Genomic DNA, 19,076 nt, shown 5'->3' on the forward strand with positions numbered 1-19,076 from the left:
CAGAAAGACGTTGCTGTCATCTTTTTCCCCCGTTGAAATTTCTTTTGCTGACCGGAGGTTTAACGTCCCATCAGCGGCTCAGCTTTTTGCCTTCAGGGGCTTCGCCATCAGCTTTTCTTCGAAAAAAGTTGAATACGAGAACGGGGGGCGAGCTTACTAAGGCCGTTATATTATGTTGATAATCACGCATGATATCAACGCACTCAAGGATAGAGAGTGAAGATGAAGATGAAGACGGGGAGAGAAGCATCAGTGATGTCTGATGTCTGATGCAGCCCGTCAATTTGAAACCGAAGCTGCGTCGACAAGGAAAGCCGGCGAAGAAGAGAACCATCCATGACTTCGACCAGCCAGGTCATGATAATAATAAAAAAGTATCGTCTTGATTCATCAGTATCCAATTTCTATCTGTGCAAGATGGATAAAATCAACAGAAAAGAAGTCGAAAACAACCAAAAATCGTCTTGAAGTTGAAAAAGCTGCTTTGGGATATCCAGATATCACGTGAACATATAAATATATACAAAAAATCTTCTCTTCATAACAAGTTGGACGTCAAGTCAAAGAGGGACGGGAAGAGGGTGTGTACGAGAAAAAGAAAAGAAAGGAAGAAAGCAAGAGAGAAAGTGAGGCCTCAAGGGAAGCTGTTGAGGTACTTGCGGTGAGGGTCCATGAATTGCCAGCCGGAGAACTTGTCCCAGTTGATGGACCAGGTCATCAGACCCCTAAAGGATGGCGACTTGCCCCCGCGAGGCTTGTATGTGCCGCAGGACTCGCCCGTCATCAAACAGTCTAGGGCGCTCTGTACGCCATCGGTGTCGACGAACCCGTTGCCTGCATTCACCGTGGCGGGCAGTCCAATGGCAATCTGATCATCTCTCAGCGGTGGGAAAGTGGTGTTTGTCTTGGCCACGGGGAATCCGGCCTTGAGCATATCTGCCATGGCGACGAGGAAGTCCGGAGTGCCGACGTTGTGATACTGGTTATCGAGACCAATTATCGGGCCGGAGTTGTAGTTCTGGACCTGCAGAACGGTCAGGTCGTCACGCATGGCGTGGATGACGGGCAGGTAGGCTCCAGCTCTGGGGTCGTTGCCGCTTGAGGGCCCGTAGAAACTATAGCCCAGCTGCACGAAGAAGGTCTCCGGTGCCATGGTCAGGACGAAGGAGTTGCCGTACTTCTGCTTCAAGGCCTTCAGGGCAGCGATCAGGTTGACGATGACGGGCGTCTTGGGGTTCTTGAAGTCGGTGTCCCCCTGGTCAAGATACAGGGAGTGCCCCTCGAAATCGATGTCCAGGCCGTCAAGGCCGTACTGGTCGATGATACCCCCCACAGAGCTGACGAATTTATCCCGTGCCCCAGTCGTGGTGAGTTGGACCTGGCCATTCTGCCCTCCAATTGAAAGAAGAACCTTCTTCCCCTTGGCTTGCTTAGCCTTAATCGCAACCTTGAACTCCTCCTCGCTCTCGACATTGGGGCATTCTGTCTTGGGGCACATGGTGAATCTGATATCTCCTGACGTTATAGACGTGGGCTCGCCAAAGGATAACTCAATGATGTCCCAGTCATCAGGTATGTCAGCGAGCTTCAGGTAGCCAGACCCGTTAGCAAAGCTGGCATGCATATACCCGATCATCGCGTGCTTGTTGAGCCCAGTCCCGCTGGTTGCGAATGGTCTGGCCACTACCGTTGTGGCCGTGGCCAACGCTGCTAAGATGGCAAAGGGGGTCTTCATGGTGTCTCAGACTATATACTGTATGATTGGATTGATGGTACACTAAGGGAAGAATTGATATAGCCCCCTTTCCGCCGTGTCCTTGCACAGTTGTCTCGGGAAGGCGTATAGAACTGTTGCGTCTGTTTGGTTCGAATATGAGACACACTGTTTGCCTACTCGACTGCCTTTATATACCCATCCTGCCGTGGCGAGAGTTACACAATCGAAGATGCTGTTGACATATCTAGAGATCATTTTCAGATGTCATGGTCCCTCATGACACGCACTTCTGCCGGATCAGGAACACCACTACAAGAACTGGGCACGTTAACCTTTCCCCCATACGTGGCTTACATATTTGACATCTACCCACCGAGTGTTGGAATTATTACGTTTTGGCTCTTGTGAACAAATATGGGGGGATAGGATGTTACCCACGGGTGAGTGTAGTGTTTATGGGGATCTTGGTTTTGAAGAGATAGCACGCGCATGAAGTATATCATCACCCCTACTTTTCTTGCATCTTCGTTGATGGTAAACACTTGACACATATCCAACTTGGTAGGTCTGCTTTTGAAATAGTCCAAAAGGCCGAATTGCACAAAATTCTGAACACCAAACAATCCCATAAAAGACAGCCTCAAGAATCTTTTAGAAGATAAACCAAAATGGGCTAGGTATGCAGTTCTCATTAACCTGCACAGGCTATACCGCTAGTTCGGCTCGTCCCATGGCCTACGTCGGAGAACACAATATTTCACCCGTGAAAGGCCCCTATTTCTGGGATCGACGGTCAGGTACCGTTCTAGGAGCGGGTGAAACGGTCATACTAAATACTTATCTAGCATATAATGCGGCCACTATGCCAATATGGCTTTATCCACGTGTATATCCGACTAATAAGCGTGGTATAAATATGTTACCTCTATCAGAAGTCAGTAATATTTCTTTTCTCATTGGACACAGGCATGTATCAACCGGTTGTCCGGAGCATCACCTGGGAAATTTGTCGGATGGAACTATAACTCGTGAAAGGTCAGGTCGTAGTATTATCATCCATCACACCTTGGTTGAGATCTTGGATGCTTGAGTTGGCCTTTCGGTCGCGTGATATAAAACATTTTCCCCGGCACTAGCCATAGGAGCATCTTTCGCCAGTTGAATGTTAATGATGATAATATTTTTCTTGTCTTGAGGTATTTAAGCCTATACAAATTTCTAGGAGATGGTCATCGGGCATGATCACATGTTTGACTTGTAAGGTTGGATTTCGAGGCTGTTAATACCCATCAATTTTCTAGTAGCAGAACTGATAAATTGATCAAGTAGTTACACGAATCTTCAGTCTTGTTGAAGGCGTAAAATGTACTTTTCAATAATAATCATGGGCGTTCGATATATTCAATGTAATACAATAGTAAGGAACTGGGATATATAAGTAAAGTTTAATTGACGCTTACCGCCCAATTATATCGCATCTTTCCAATGGATTGGCTACTATTGAACCAATCATCTTTATTAAAATATGTTATTTGTTAATAACATTACTTATTACCTCAAAATCTAACTAAAAGTAAGCACATAAATTAAACGTATTATCCCTCGATTTTGTTTGCTTGATGTTCAAAATCAAGGACTTGCAATCTGATATCAAGGTGAATGAGATGTTTGAATCTAACTTGATGATTAACTCCCGCAAATCAAGCCAATTCTAGATCACAATCAAACAAACCCTTCAAGTGCTTAATGCATTTCATTAGCTATGCGTTAATGATAACTTTCATTTTTACTTGGCCTAGCAATCAAGATAACGCCTTCATCTCCGATAGTATTGGGCCTGTGTGCGAAGTGGGCTTCTAGTACTGGTATCATCTCTCGCTTCATCTCAGCTAAATTTGGGTCAGTTTCAAACCAGACAGTGGCCAGAATTTCAGCGGCATTTGCACAGCGTTTAGAGAGATCTTTCTCAGGAAACTTGCAATGAACGTCAACTCGGCGAAGGGTAATATCATCAAACCCCTCTTCTCGGAAAATCTCCGATGCTTTGTGAAGGAGAAAGCCCTGATGGTCGAATCGATTATTTTCGGTGCTCAAGGGGGCGCAGACGTAATTGACCAGGTTTATTACTTCATTATCTGGCGCCCCTTGGACGATTACGATCTTTGCATTAGGTAGATGTTGATCTACCACCCGGGCCATCTCTCTAAGCGACTTTTCTAGATCGTGCACATAATGCAATATCCACATCGATACAACAGCGTCAAAGTTGTTATCCGGGAATGGAATATTTTCAGCAGTTCCCGGGAGAACCTCAACATTATTCGTCTGGGATTTGTTCGAGATAATCGTGTTCCGATCTGCATTTGGCTCTATGGAGTAAACCTTGCCATGGCGCTTCGCAAGTGCTACTGGCAATTCTATCTTTGCATAAGCAGCGAATTATATACTTGGTATGCTGCTAAACTCACCTCCATACCCACTGCCTACATCTAGAACTTTTTGGTTTTCCTTCAAAGCTTCCAAAACTGCATCAAAATCCTCACGAGAAAACCTAGCAGCAAACGGCCCAAATGCCTGTTCGCTTAGCGGATGTGGGCCTCTATACTGCGTTGGTAGCGGATATGGTCCCAGCAATGGGTGTTGTGCCGTCCGTCTAGCAATGATATAATAGTGATCTTCCTTAGCGTAAAGGGTATTTTTAGGTTGAAACGGATCTATATGTGTGTATTCAACCTCCATACCCACTTTTGTCAACATATTATGCCATTCACGCGTTGTGTAAACGGTTCCCTTGACCTTCTGGCCCATGAAATCTATGTCGACCATACACAGACCTGTTTTGTCATACAGAGACATGTCTGTAGATATGTTTGTGCTAGGAATGGTTCCGATAATGAGGCTGCCGCCAGGACATAACCATTCGCAAAACTTCAACATCATGGCAGATATTTCACGGCGGGATAGCGCGAAGAGAGAAAAGACTGCAAAAATGGCATCAAACTGGACTTCTGGCCTATAAGCTCTCATATCAACTTTTTCGAAAGAGCCCGTCACCTGTCTCTTAGCTATATCCACCATCGTTTGAGAGATATCAATGCCGTAGACGTCACACCCGGCATTTGCAAGGGCATGAGAAACCGGCTTCCCCGTTCCACAGCCAGCGTCAAGCACCTTTGCTCCTGGAGCAAGTTTACCAAGAATTTGCTGGATAATCTTGTGAAGCCCAGGATTTTGGGCATGTGAATCCTCATAGTCTTGTTCAAGAGCGTCGAACGCGTTTTCCATGGAGACGGCCATTTAAGGTGATAATCCACTGTGGTGTAGCCCTAAGTTTTTGAATACATCTAACGAAACCTGTTAGGCTTAGGGAATCGTTATCAGAAAAGTTTGTAAATGAAGAAAAGTCATGGGTTAGCTTGCACTGATATATTGATATTCTAGTATGGAAACCAAGGCTGCGATTATTGAGATACGGGCCTCACCGCCTTTCACTGAAGGATCACCGAAGGATCTTGGAAGTATAAAAGCCCACAAAGATTAGCTTTGGGCGGATATACTTCTTTACATCTGTCTCGTTATATTCATGTGCTCTGTTCTCTGAGGTACTCCATAAAATCGCGGCTCAATCATATGATACGGCTACAGGAAGAACTGCTCAGCTAGATAGCCCGTTAGCATTTACTCTTATTTTACCACTCAAATGTAGCAGGTACATAGAGTCGCCTTTGAGTTGCCATTAACCTATCAGAAGACACTCCGGCTCAGAGGAGCTTATTGGACGGTTCTCTAACGGCAGTTCACCAAGTAGCATAACTTGATAAAGGCTTGACCATTTCTCCAGCCACTCTAGAGCTACATAATAACTTAAGGGAGACATCCAATGGCTGGTTATGAATAGCCTTGCATTTGGCCCAGAACTTGAATTAGTTATTAGTTAGGGCGCTATAGTAAACAGCCCTTCAAGTCCTTTTAGCCCTTCAGTTGAAGCATGATTCAGGCTAATTTCTTCGTCTAATACATTCATCCCTTCGTCACTCGTCTTTGAGGTGGACCCGGTTGACTTTGTATATTTCCTTAGAGAGTGTTCCTTTACTATAAATCATAATCCATCGAAGTATATGAAAGGACGCTTTTAGAAATGCTGTTTGATAGGAAATATAAATGAAATGATGATAGCTGCCGTGCTGCTAACGGTGAAATATATCTATCCACGCCGAGGGCTCCCTTCGGAGGTACCATTTTGGACAATATGTACTATGAGTTGCCACTCATTTACCATGTTCAACGCATCATATCGAGTACGCAGGCTAGAGGTGAATGTTAGTAGATAGTCAATCATTAAAGACTGCAAATTTGACAATACATCTAGCAATGTTCGTAACAGCATGAGGTCAACGTATACGAAGCCACATATCGGATATCGGTTTTTTTAACCTATAATTGGCTTTTTCCAGATATCTGGGAGATCTACAAAAGCTCGTGGAATCCTGCACATAGGAACGCTTTTAGAATGCAGATCTGGGACGCTCCAGGGACCAGCCTTCGCAGTACATCAACAGCATCACCCAGAAAATGGAGAAACGCCGATTACCTTGAGGGCCAACATTCGTTCTTTGCTTAGAGTGCGGGACAAAGATTTAATGGGAAATCCAACGTGATGTTTCTTGAGCACGTATAGTACAATGGATGCTGGGGCTCTAAGTCACTTGAACTGTGTGGTTCCCAACGACAGCTCTCTCCGAAGTTGACATAGTATTGGCATGCGGTTATCCGTTTATGGTAGTCCAGAAATTGCTGTCTCTTCTCCAAGAAGGCCGCATTTTATGGTGCTAGCGATATACTGCGGGGAGAAGATATTGAATGCAAGCCGTTTCGGTTGGAGATTAACCAAGATTTAATGTTATGATAAAATTGCCTCATGGCGATGGTGGGAGGTCTAATAGATTTCGGGGTCTTGTTAATGTCGGCATAATAATTGTATGGTGTCGGTTAATAATAATAATAATAATAATAATATGTCATCGAACTTGAGATATTGTATTTAACTCTCTCCCGCTCTTGGCTCTTAAACTCCAATTGGCTAATTATTACAGGGTATCAGGAGCCTCATCTGTTGACAAGCACTTTCTCCCATGTTTTATCCTTGTAAACTAGGGTATAAAATCTCACCATGACTGTGACTGTGAGTACGGATATACATAATATACTGTAAACTACCTTAAACTACAAATTATGTAGACTACCAGTTTACTGAGTTATATAACCGTAGCTTGTATATTTTCTTGATATTCTTCCAATGCCTCTTCTCTGACCTTTTCTTCTTGTTCTTTGAACCTGTCATGCTGACTTGTCTCGTCTCGTACAAATGGGTCCAGTTAGCCAATGATATTTCTGGTAGCGTGCTCCACAAGGCCCAAGTTCCCGCTAAGCTTAAAACTTCTAAAAACAACTTTAGGGCGATATTTTATTTCTTACTTTTTCTCCCCCTTTTCCCATTTTGCTCAGGCTGCATGCGCTCTTGGTCGTGCTATCAATGCATTCTAACCGAACCGTGCTAATTATATCGTATCCTATACCACTGCTGACTGCCTGTGTTTCTCTCTCTCCTTTTCAGCTAATGGCTAGATTTATGGGCATGTTTTGCAGTGAAAAGTCGCAGATGGTATCTGTATACCCGTTTCCGCGGTGTCGTGGGCTAATATAACGTGCCTCTGCTTTCAACATTGATGTTGCTGAGGCGGAGCGCCTTCATGGCCTGGATACGAGGTGCAGGGCTGAGACCCAAGAGAAAACCTACCGCAAGGGACGGGACGAGGAAGCGAAAGGAGTGGGTTAATGATTAGCCTATTTGTATAATATAAATATTTCCAGAGAAGGCCCTGCTCTCCACTACTTGGTTTCTTTGAATTCTGTTGCGCGCAATTGTTGCTAGTATTACCCGTCTCTGACCCTTGATAGTTTTAGTTAAATAATAACTAGGCAGCTATAACTGAGGAATAGATACGACATTGAGTCAGCCTCATATCCTGGTGAGTTCTATCTACTTTGCAGATGTGACTCACATCAAACCTATATTCATGTTTAAATTGGCCCATACTGACGGTTACCGCAGAGGCTTATGCTCATTTTCTTTCGTCTTCAAGTGGATTGATACCTTCAAAGATATGGCTGTGTTACCTTTCTTCCAGAGGCCATCTGAACCACACCGGCTGGCTAAGAGATATTACTATTACAGCTATGGCCCTACAGTTGGAGGAGTTATTGGTGGAATAATCTTTTTCATATTATGCATTATTATCTTAATCCGACTACGACGACGAAGACCTGCCACCACCTACGTTGCGCCACAAGCATCAGCAGCAGCTACAGCTAGTTCTGGAGCGCACGGGAACCAAACCAACGTATACGTTATGGGCCAAGGCAGCCAACTGCCGCCGCAGCAAATCCCCCTACAAAACACAAACCAGCAGCAACCCTACCCCCAGCAGCCTTATCCACAGCAGCCCTATCCACAGCAGCCATACCCTCAGCAGCAGCCATACCCTTTTCCTGCACAATCTCCACCTCCCCAGGAGCAGCAGCAATATGGGTATATACCAAACCAGAACCCCGCACCACCTCAGCAGACATATATTCCACCCGGCCAACAGACTTTCTACCGAGGACACCCCAACGGCATCTCGAGCCATCCCGTAGAAGTGCCGCCACCAAGCTATAAAGATCAGGGCAAGCCTTGATATCGGATTACACATAAATTTGAGACATCATGATTGCTTGTCTCCAGCTTGACTACAAATATATTCTACCTCCCGCTTTCTCATCTACTGTTGGGCTACCACTTGCATATGCTATATGCCTACACGACAAAAACAGCTAACTGGACACCTCATCTACAAATGCGGAGGAACTATTTATTTCCTACTATTCTTCAATTTTCTAGAGATGGAGGATAATAAGGAGAACTCGGAAGACTTTTGGTAATTATGACTACTGGTGGATGATTTACAGGCTATGCCAAAGCAGTGTAATAAGGGGATAATCGAAGAACCACGGTTATTCAGCTGTAGCTAGTTTTTCACAGATACCCAATTTATATCGGCTTTTTTTTACTTGTATTGATCAAAGGTAAATGATCCTTTGCGATTTGCGCCTTATCTGATCCATCTATAGCAAAGCAAGTAATAAACTACAGTATATTCCTTACACCGCTGTGGCCATAGAAATACAATAACTATACACTAGCGTCTCTAGCAAGCTCTTGCTGAGCTTGCCACGATTCGCAATGCAGTTCCCATGTCGGATCCATTGTATCTTACGCCTACCAAACTTCTCTTCCCTCTCCAAGTTTTGTAATAATAAGAAAACCCTGGTTTTACCTCCCCGGAGATTGTTTTGTGCTTGTGTATATCCGGAAAACTGATCAGAGTATCTGGCCTCTTGTCTCCACGTAGATGGTTTAATTTGATACTGGATAAGAATGGAAAAAGCCCTCTGAGCTTTTGAAGTATCAAGAACCATCCATTAGTACTTAGTCTGATGCGAGTAAGAGAGAGAATACGCAAACTTGAATGGAAATGGCGAAGAAAAGCAATAAACACTTCCAGAGAGGATAATTCACAAGATTCCAGAACAAGCTCTTGTACGGGAGGGAGTGTGGTTGAACTCAGACGATCGAAGAGTAATGGTGTCGATTGATATCCATTGAACCGAGCCGTTAACCTCGCTAGATTGGCGGCGACTCTTATAAGTTCACAGGTCCAGTCGATGCTACTTTCGAGTTCTTTTTGGTAGTTTAATGTAAGACTTTGCAGGTGAGATAGTCCGGCAAGAAGGCCAGGGTTCCGAAGGTCCTGGACGTTCAGACGTTCCCCATTAATACGACTGTCGGATCTCCATCCTCGCGCGACCCCACGTTCAAACGTGAGTGACTTCACAGGCAATGCTGTTTCGCTGATTGTATATAGGAGGATCCTGATGGCATCGCTTCCTCCTAAGAAGTTAGAGGTGTACTGATGCTCTAGCAGATAAACATGATGAACCTCAAAGGACCGGCAATTGATCAGAAGTGCCAGGGTATCACGCAGTATTTCTACTGGGCGCTGAGGGACAATGAGATAACCGGACGGAGCTCTATCCCATCGTAGATCGAGCCCTAATTTCCCATGAGCTTCGTTAACGATAGAAAGGCACTGGACGTATCGATTCAGATATTGGTGGTCGGATATAGCTTTGAGCTTCTGCAGACTACTGGATGAAAAGTCAATCGACACAGTAGCCAGAAAAGCGCCAAAACAATGCAATGTCCCCTCGTAAAAGAGTTTGCATGTCAACCGTAGAGAACACAGGCTTTTGTATTCAAGAAATCCGGCAACCATTTCTATGACTTCCGTGGGCATTCCGTATAGGGAGGGGCTGTTTCGATCATCGACTTGGGACAACAAACGCCTTGATGGGCGAAAGGAAGTGAACACTCCGAAGAACATATCCCGTCGACTCCGGCTCATTTTGCTCTTTTTAGGCCTGGCCGGTTATAGCAAGGAGGGCGCAAGTCTGCTCTATCATAAAGAGATGCGAGGCCAGAGGCTTCTTGTCAAATCCAGTCCATGTATTGAATGTTGAGCATAAAAGAAGCCCAGTTTTTGATCAATATCTCTAAATACAATAGAAACTTGTCTTAGAACTCGGTTAGTTAACATTATTTGGCAGTTAAGAGTGAGACACTCACTTGCTCGGTGGACTGATTTGATGCCCCTGAACAGCCTCCACCACCAAACAAGGTACCCGCAGAACCATCAAGACTGCAGGTGGCTCACATTAGGAAGCTTGATGCGATTCAAGCTGGCGAGGCCTTCTTGCATCGGTGCTGGCTAACAGCTACAACTCGCCCATCTCGCCATGGTATGAAATCTAATAGGCGCGTCGCATGCCTGAGCATCACAAGATCCAGCCCGGCTTTCCCGTTAAGCGAAGGGCTTGAAAGCCACAAAACAAATCCTCGATGCACCGCCTGGTACGACATCGGCTTTGGCCGTGGTTCACAAGATGAAGCTCTCTGCTCCTGTTCCCTGGTACGAATGATGATGCGCCTGGCTGCTGTGACCAAACACGATATAAAACACTGGTTCGCCTGGCGCCTTCATCCGATACTTCAACCACATCAAATCTCTCGCCAGACACGATACCCAACAGCTATGCAGTAGGAGTAATACCGGTCAAACACCTTTACGATGCGTTCGTTTATGAGCCTGATGGGCGCAGACCCGTCGCAAGACCGGCTACACGCCTTCGAAACCTCCTGGCTCTTCTCGCCCTTCGTCCTCGGATGCATTCGAGCCCTCCTCTCGCTCTACTCGTTCACGACCATATTCTTCATCTTTGGCTGGCAGGGCACACATGGCCAGTCAGTCAACAGCCGGCGCTCGTTCAGCTACTTCACCAACTTGAGCTACTGGGGGATCGCTTTCTACCTCTTAGTTGCGGCGATTCACAGCTTTGTCTACTCGAGAACAGGGCGATCTCTGTTTTTTGAGAAGACGCCGCGCTTCCTGCGCGCGCTGCATAGTCTTCTATACACGACCGTCGTTGTCTTCCCGTTTGTTGTGACGATAGTATACTGGGCGCTTCTCTTCAACGGGACATGGTTTCCAGACGTTTTTAACGCATGGTCAAACGTATGCATTCGGCATTCTCTCAGTCGGGAAGAAATTACATTTAAACCCATGCTAATCCGTTCATGGACGTTCATAGATTTCTCAGCATGCGATGCAATCGGGGTTTGCCCTTTTCGAGCTCATTTTCCCGGCCACACAGCCTCTTCCGCTCCTCCACTTGCCTTTCCTCTACCTCCTGCTACTCCTATATCTTTCTCTGGCATATCTCACCCACGCGACACAGGGGTTCTATACATACTCTTTCCTTGACCCTGGCATCCACGGTGAACATAACGGTCGTGTGACAGGCTATTCATTTGGAATTGCAGCAGCAGCCACTGTCTTATTCGGCGTATGTTGGTTTATTATTTGGCTACGAAGACGTCTGACCGGTGATAAGAGGATACTTGCGTCACCCACTTCGACAACTGGGGATGAAGAGATGGCAATGAGGATAAGGAAATAAACATACTTTATTTACTGCCTTTTTTTATATATTGACGGAGGATGACGGAGAATATATGAATAAACGCTCATACTTGACTTCAACTTTGGTCCATTTTATAAAAAAGACTCTGATTTTGGCTAACAACGAACAAGAGCTGGCTGTGGGGTACATCCTTTAGATGAGTGCGCCTCAATCCTTACCGGGCACCAACCGTTCTGGGCAGCGCGATTTCCTATGAGCAAACGCTTTTACCCTTTGGTAGATATGGCTCATGGCTAGGAGTAATAAATGCTAATGACAACCCAAAACCATCAGAACAACGGGTGCACTGACGGAATTCCCCTTTCAAATCCATAGTTGGTCTTTGGTAGGTCATCAGATCTAGTAACGACTCACACCCTCTTCAGAAAGACGCGAGTTTGTCACCTCAACTATGGCAGTTCCTCCAGCCCCTGACAGGCGAAATATACTTATCACCCGTGCTTTACCGTTCGTGAACAATGTTCTACACCCTAGCAATATAATAGAATCTGTTCTGTTCGGAGATACCTTTGCAAGTTGCTGGTAAGGACGTGGTATCAATACTCTATACGTCAGTGGTAAGCAATCAGTGAAGCTCCCCTGGCCAAGGCATCTAATTATTAACTCTTCCATAGAACCGGATGAGTACGGAACCACAGCAGAGGCAAAGCCCTCGCGGAGAAGTGCATGCCACAAGAGTTCTGTGATAAATACCACGCAATTCATACAAAGATATATGTAAGTAGTGTACTATTAGCTTCGCCATCTATAACATAGCTTTGATATAGGTTCTCCAGGATGATACCACATATTGACAATGAAGTGTACTTCAACCCTAGTTAACACCCTTATTTAGTTTAATATTTAATATATAGAACCTGACTGAGACCAGTTTCTGTCTTTTATATATGTTAGCACCCCCTTCCGTCACTGAGGACGAACCCCCAAAACCAAAGCAACTTCTTGAGCCATCTTCACTCTGATATCGAAACACTCGATTCGGTTAACTAAAGCAACAACAAGAAGACGAGTGATATTAATCTGTCTTCCAACTTCCATTTGGTTAACAATGCTGGACAATCTGCCTGTAGAGTTTCTGCGGATAATTTTATCTGAAGTCAGCCTCCTGCTTCTATCTTTGGGACATTTTTCTATGACACTAACCTACCTAGATACCACGAACTCGAGACATCGTCAACCTATCCATGACGTCAAAGACTTCATCACTCTTAATACCAAAAGTCTATGGCAAGATTGTTATTTCTGCAAGAGACGGTATAGCCGACTCATCCTCCTCTACCCTGCCGTGAGAGTTGATGAGGCTGTAGCTAGCCTTCCGACATAACTTGATCCTTGTATGCAGAAAATATGGAAAAGCTTTGCATAAAGCTCCAGCATTTATTTTCTCATCTTCTAGGGGATTCCCTACGAAGATTTGCGTTAGTTTCCTAATGTCTCTTGCTAGTATCTACCAAACTGACCTGTATAACAGTTGGTATCTGGGCTGTTGTATCCCCAGAGACATGATAAATGGTGAAAGCTCTATTATTTTGCAACAGCGGTGCATCCAGTCGCTTTCATTTATTACCGATGGCACATGTGAGAACACTGAGCAAAACTATCCTGGAATTCTTGTGGTTCGCCAGCTACGACATCTGTCATGGAAAGGCTTACGCGACGATTATTGCCATTTTGCCGAAAAACTCTTACAGTCACCTTGAACATATGGAGCTTGAAGCTATTGACCAATTAACTTATCCGTGCCCCATCCAAGATTGTATAGGCGCTTTTGATGATATATTCCGCAGAGGAGCCAGCCATTTTACCTACTTGCGTCATCTGTCGTTATCAATATCTCCTTTGAAGGAGTATACCGCGAGGCTGTCTCTATACTGCCTATTGAAAAGCTGCGTTCATTGAGGCTTCAGCAATGTCCCTACATGCTAGGCTTTCTACACGAGCTAGTGCAATCAGGCACCGTTATCGAGATTCGGTCTCTTGAAATCGTTATGGATATCGGGCATAGGGACATCAATTATACTGTCGATGGAAATCCGATAGAGTGGTTTTTACTAGCATTCGACGGCCTTGAAGAGCTCTATATTTCTATCTCGGACCAACTACATCGGATCCTGACTATGTAACACCAATTCTGAGCCATGGAAGTACATTGAAGCTGCTGATCTGCCATCGGTTGTGGATTTCTGCTAGGTTAGGTGCTAAAAATATCGAGTGTGCCCCCCTGCCTTGGGAGGGTGTCAGGGGCCAATCTGTTTACTTCTATTCCTTTGGAATGTATTGGATTCTCCACAAATATATCCAACGGGGTAAGATCTGGTCTTATCTTACTCTAACACAAGCTATTTAACAGAGGTGGGAGCCGATTGTACGGCTGCACGCGTGCAAACATTCATTTCCGCACATCTTATCCCTTTGATTCTCCTAGGCCAGTAGATCTTGCCGCGATACTAGAATCGGCACTGACCGATAGTTGCTCTCTGAATCCGCAACAACAGGATACCTGCACCTACAACTTTTCCATCACTGTGAAAGACGTATCAGATCTCGCAAACTGGGAATTTAGGCCTACCGGGTTTCCTAATTTATTAATAATTACATACGGCGATTTTTCGGGCATCGGTCTACCAGGACGGACTAAGATATTGTTGTGTCGAAACTCCTCTCAGAGTGGCTGTTTTAATAATAATGTTACCTCGACCTCAGCGTTGCAGCCTACCTATTTCTGGGTTATGAACTCAAACGATGACCACCTGTTTGATCATATTGAGGAAGGACGCGAAATGCTATGAGGATGCCCGACCAAGCGAAGCTTGCGTGAGAAATATTTCGGCCCTGAGGACTATTGCAACATATGGAACGCTTCTAACAGAAACTGAAACGTTGGTTTTAGTCTGTTTTCAAACTGAAGTATATAGTTATTTTGATAAATGCACATGGGCTGGTTCGGACGTCCGGTAAGAGAGATTTATATGCCCTTAGCCTGCATTAGGCAGTACTATCAATAGATACACATATGAGAAATAGCAGAGGGAGAGCCATTCATATTACTAGCAGTTATCACAAGATTCGTAACATCGTACATGTTAAGCTGATCCTTGAACACCTCAACGGCTAAAGAACATATATAAAAGGGGTAGAAAATGAGGGAAGAGACGAAAGCATGATGATATATAAAAATACAGTTTGGTGTTGGGCATAGAGACGTCAGCCTTCAAGTTCCTGGGACTCTTTCCCAGCCTGTTTCACTGCTACTTGCATTGCCTTCATCGAAGGTTGAGCCAGCCGAAGCAGTAGGGTGGCCGGGCTGTAAACCAAGTATCCACCCAACTATGCCACCAGGGATGATTTGAGATATGATACTATAAGCAATAGAGCCCCGGCCAACGTAAACAGTACGAGGCTTCTTCTCGCGCCATCCGAACCAATTCTTCTTTGAAGGAGCAATTGCGTCAAATATAGCATAATGCAGTTCTCTCACTGGACTGGAGTTTGGGGCTATATTACCCGAAGCCCCCAGCCGATAATCAATACTTGAGAGATAAGGGGATCCGTAAAGAGCACGCTGTTGAGGTTGCCATGCAAGGACTTCTGTCCCTTTATTATTATGCCTTTGGCCACTTCTATATTGGCGACCAAGATCCAAGTTGCCAATTTTTACTTCGATAACATCGATAGCACCACTAGAATTTCCATTTGATGAAACTAGAAGATTCAGCTCCTGGCGTAAACTTGTAGCAAAACCCGATATTGCGTGTGTCGTTGCAACCTCGGGGCTGGCAAATGGCGCAGAAAGAGCGGATTGAATGGCTGGAGATATGAAGACGATGGAAGGGGTATTTGATTTTAGTGTAAGGAGGGGCAGGAGGAATTGGGTAGTAAGAATCGGGTATAGGAGATGGGTGTTGATTGTGTCAGCCCAGCTAGATGCCGGTATGGCCGCAACCGGACCAGTTGGGTAGTTTAAAGAGGGGACAAGGATAACGGCACTCAGTTGACATGTATGAGGTGGCATTCCAGGTGACGGTGCCTGTGCGTTTGTGATCATTGATTGAATGACATAGAGGGAAGGATGTATGTCCGATGGAGTAGCTGGAGTCTATGAAAGTGGTTAGATATGAAAAATGCTAGATTGTGAGGGAGGAGCTCTTACGTGTGATAGGTCAAACCATAATGATCGTATGTCGTCTCGTCCTTCACTCTCGATAATCTGCTGCTCCTCCGTTGAAGTTGTAGTAATGAAGACAATATACCCTCGTCGCTCAAGGTCACAAGCAATCGACCTTGCCATGGGCTCATGCGGCGACCCAGATATGACTATGTAGCGTTAGCCACCCCATCCGGAGATTTATAGGCAGGGTATTACCGGTATCCTGTACTTACCAACAATCTCTTTCCGAGCCCCAGTACCAGCACGTCGTGCTCTTCTCCTCTTGACATGAAACTTTCGCTGACCATATAATAAGACACTGCCCGTTCCAACAAATGCCAGAGCCGACACAGCTAATACCCGGTGTGCTGCTATCCAGTCCTGACATTTCTCGAAAGTGGACCTTGGTGGGAGGAACGCATCCGAGAAGAACTTGGGGTTAGGCGGTGGTGGTCTGATGGATGCTGGTATCCATGACTGCTGGGACAAAGTTTCGCGAATAGAGAGTGCTGCGCGTTCGACGTGGCTATCAATCGAATTTGCCAGTTCGTTTGAATATTTAGTCACATCGTTGGGAACCCAAGCTAGCTATAGTTATTAAGATATCTATATCAGCATATCATCTAGTGTATCCAAGTGGTGAGATGTTACTTACATAGCTGAAGAAAAAATTATCATCACTCGTCATCTTGCTATATATTACTGTTAGCTCGCGTGTGGTCGTATATATCTCCTCCTCCTCCACTTCCTATCCTCCTTTTATTCTGTAAGAAGGAAAAAGCTTAGAAAAGCTTCGATGATGTAAAAAAACAGATTCTGCCGCATTTTCCCGCTATCGGAACGGAATAACTTGAATTACCGAGATCGCGATAAGATAAGATCATCCTTATTTGAAGGCCGCGTCGACGTGATAGCAGCCTTAAGAGAAGAGAAGAGAAGAGAACCGCACAGAGCCTCGCTGGCGTTTAGATATCCGGCCAGAGGGATGACAAATACTAGCTCCGAGTCCGCTTGGAATAAGCTAACCACTTAATGACTTCAGCACGCTTCCTCCCCTTAACTACGCGCCAGAGTGTCCAAAATTTGATAACCCAACGGCTGTATTTCATATATACCAGCTATATGAGGAGACCACCCTGAGATTAAAGTACAGTCATATTCTCCGGTACAAAGAGGAATTTCATTACTGGCGCCTCAGTCGTGTATTGCTGAATTACCCAACACGCAAAGATGAGGGAACTAGACCCTCTCGTTTCGGAATATCAGCATGAAAAACACCGGCCCCGTGAAGCAGAAGCTCTAACAACGTTGCGGAAAGTTGTTTCTATGGTTAAGCCAATTATGCGGCAGCGGATGTGGAGAGTCGGGACACTGTGTGAGTTCTACCCTTCAACTCAAAATCTACTCGGGTTGAACGTGAACCACGGGGAGAGGATATGCCTTCGGTTAAGGCAACCGTATGATGAAAGGCAGTTTCTTCCGATAGAACAGGTAGTTGACACAATGCTTCATGAGTAAGTCTGAAATCCCTTGTATATTCCACGATATTACGGGCTGGAGATAGCTAATTATTGTAAGGCTGTGTCATATAGTTCATGGCCCTCATGATCAAAAATTCCATGCTCTATGGAATCAACTGCGGGATGAACACGAGCAACTTCTAAGTAAGGGTTATACCGGAGAAGGATTCCTGTCTGCTGGCAAACGATTGGGTGGCAGTCGGATACCGATGGACGAAGCTCGCCGAGTTGCGCGAGCCGCCGCAGAAAAGCGCCGTCTATTAACTTCTGGCTCTGGTAGAAAGTTAGGAGGTGTATCAATTCTTCCTGGAGCAGATACGCGAAGGGTACTTGCTGATGCAGCTGAGAGGCGAATAACTGTCACAAAAGGCTGTGCAAGCAGGACTACTGAATGCAACAAGCTTGCGGAAGAAGCCGCTCGAAATGGTTTTCGAACAAAGGCCGAAATGGAGGATGCAAATGAGAAGGCCATAATGGAAGCATACATCGACCTTATTCAGCAAGAGGAGAGGGAGCAGTATGGTGATTCATATACGCCTCCCGGTGCATCAAATCCTGCCGGACCTCGAGCTTCATCATCATCTTCGACACCACCTCCTTCAATATCTTCTAAGTCTCAACAGCTAGGCAGCATTGCTGGCTCATCGAGCACGGATATTGATGGCTCTTGGCCGTGTTCTCTTTGTACTTTTGTCAACCGGCCTCTTTTTCTTGCCTGTGAGGTATGCTCTACTGAACGTTGTCAGAAAACAGCCTCGCCCCCTCCTTCCAGGCCGAATCACAGGATAGTTCTAGAAAAGAACACTGGCAAACCAACCTCTTCCTTCACGAGAGACGGCCCAACTAAATCCCGGAAGTCTGCGGTTCAGGCTATAGTTGATCTAGAAAAGAATAAACAGCCACCATCAAAGCGGTCTCTTGGATGGATTTGTCATTGCTGCGGAGCCTTCATGGAATCTCAGTGGTGGACATGTTCCGCCTGTGGAACTATGAAGCTATCAGACTGAATTCGACATCATAATTTATCAGGTCAGCACCCGAAGCTCACATCATTGACGTCATGAAAAACTGACTGACATGATTCTGAGAAAATTCCATGACTTCTGTTACGCATGCTCCTTTATTCACGTATTATTTGAAGCACAATAAGATATCCACTTCTGGGCGTTGGGCGATATTTACCTGTATCTTCAGGATCTACCCTTCCTTGTCTGGTTTAAATGGTCATTGCCAGCGGGCACATGATATGGCCTACAGTTGTTGCTTGCTTATAGTGAATTTATCAAATTGATAATTGAAGGCATGGAATGGTGAATTTGTAGCAGGACTTTTTTCCCACGATAGCCAATATTATTAAACATGATATTGAAAGGGGCTCTGATCAGCGTACTGCCTATGGATATTTCTCTCCCCTAGGAAGAAACATCGCATCCTAGCTACTATGTAATTCGCCGCCCTATCCCTGTTCTAAACTAAAGAAATATGCCTGGAGCTCAGCTGTCAGCCTGCGGCTATAAGAGGTGTGTGCTACCTAATCTGACAGGCCGACTTT

General features: G+C 45.2%; 8 protein-coding genes across 8 annotated transcripts; 4 read left to right on the plus strand and 4 right to left on the minus strand.

Moving 5' to 3' along the window:
* Positions 1-634: 634 nt before the first annotated feature.
* MCYG_05745 (exochitinase 1) lies at positions 635-2,346 on the minus strand (the record flags this gene model as incomplete). The annotated part of the gene is made up of 4 exons (XM_002845830.1): positions 635-1,585; positions 1,629-1,848; positions 2,005-2,026; positions 2,091-2,346. The coding sequence occupies 4 exons, from the start codon at positions 2,344-2,346 to the stop codon at positions 635-637; spliced, it is 1,449 nt and encodes a 482-aa protein (XP_002845876.1).
* A 1,138-nt stretch (positions 2,347-3,484) lies between these two features.
* Positions 3,485-5,014, minus strand: MCYG_05746 (methyltransferase; the record flags this gene model as incomplete). The annotated part of the gene is made up of 3 exons (XM_002845831.1): positions 3,485-4,138; positions 4,205-4,431; positions 4,459-5,014. The coding sequence occupies 3 exons, from the start codon at positions 5,012-5,014 to the stop codon at positions 3,485-3,487; spliced, it is 1,437 nt and encodes a 478-aa protein (XP_002845877.1).
* Positions 5,015-7,881: 2,867 nt separating this feature from the next.
* Positions 7,882-8,454, plus strand: MCYG_05747 (uncharacterized protein; the record flags this gene model as incomplete). The annotated part of the gene is made up of 1 exon (XM_002845832.1): positions 7,882-8,454. The coding sequence occupies one exon, from the start codon at positions 7,882-7,884 to the stop codon at positions 8,452-8,454; it is 573 nt and encodes a 190-aa protein (XP_002845878.1).
* A 510-nt stretch (positions 8,455-8,964) lies between these two features.
* Positions 8,965-10,113, minus strand: MCYG_05748 (uncharacterized protein; the record flags this gene model as incomplete). The annotated part of the gene is made up of 1 exon (XM_002845833.1): positions 8,965-10,113. One exon carries the CDS (start codon positions 10,111-10,113, stop codon positions 8,965-8,967), a length of 1,149 nt encoding a protein of 382 aa, XP_002845879.1.
* Positions 10,114-10,944: 831 nt separating this feature from the next.
* Positions 10,945-11,833, plus strand: MCYG_05749 (conserved hypothetical protein; the record flags this gene model as incomplete). The annotated part of the gene is made up of 2 exons (XM_002845834.1): positions 10,945-11,388; positions 11,465-11,833. The coding sequence occupies 2 exons, from the start codon at positions 10,945-10,947 to the stop codon at positions 11,831-11,833; spliced, it is 813 nt and encodes a 270-aa protein (XP_002845880.1).
* A 415-nt stretch (positions 11,834-12,248) lies between these two features.
* MCYG_05750 (uncharacterized protein) lies at positions 12,249-14,646 on the plus strand (the record flags this gene model as incomplete). The annotated part of the gene is made up of 8 exons (XM_002845835.1): positions 12,249-12,379; positions 12,496-12,574; positions 12,752-12,838; positions 13,009-13,142; positions 13,329-13,473; positions 13,645-13,976; positions 14,003-14,163; positions 14,210-14,646. The coding sequence occupies 8 exons, from the start codon at positions 12,249-12,251 to the stop codon at positions 14,644-14,646; spliced, it is 1,506 nt and encodes a 501-aa protein (XP_002845881.1).
* Positions 14,647-15,068: 422 nt separating this feature from the next.
* On the minus strand, positions 15,069-16,692 carry MCYG_05751 (conserved hypothetical protein; the record flags this gene model as incomplete). The annotated part of the gene is made up of 4 exons (XM_002845836.1): positions 15,069-15,953; positions 16,008-16,171; positions 16,238-16,592; positions 16,660-16,692. The coding sequence occupies 4 exons, from the start codon at positions 16,690-16,692 to the stop codon at positions 15,069-15,071; spliced, it is 1,437 nt and encodes a 478-aa protein (XP_002845882.1).
* Positions 16,693-17,234: 542 nt separating this feature from the next.
* Positions 17,235-18,531, plus strand: MCYG_05752 (zinc ion binding; the record flags this gene model as incomplete). Its single annotated transcript, XM_002845837.1, has 2 exons — positions 17,235-17,518; positions 17,583-18,531. 2 exons carry the CDS (start codon positions 17,235-17,237, stop codon positions 18,529-18,531), a joined length of 1,233 nt encoding a protein of 410 aa, XP_002845883.1.
* Between the last annotated feature and the right edge of the window lie 545 nt (positions 18,532-19,076).

Source organism: Microsporum canis, genomic scaffold, assembly GCF_000151145.1.
Source record: "Microsporum canis CBS 113480 supercont1.5 genomic scaffold, whole genome shotgun sequence".
In the NCBI taxonomy this organism is placed as follows: domain Eukaryota; kingdom Fungi; phylum Ascomycota; class Eurotiomycetes; order Onygenales; family Arthrodermataceae; genus Microsporum; species Microsporum canis.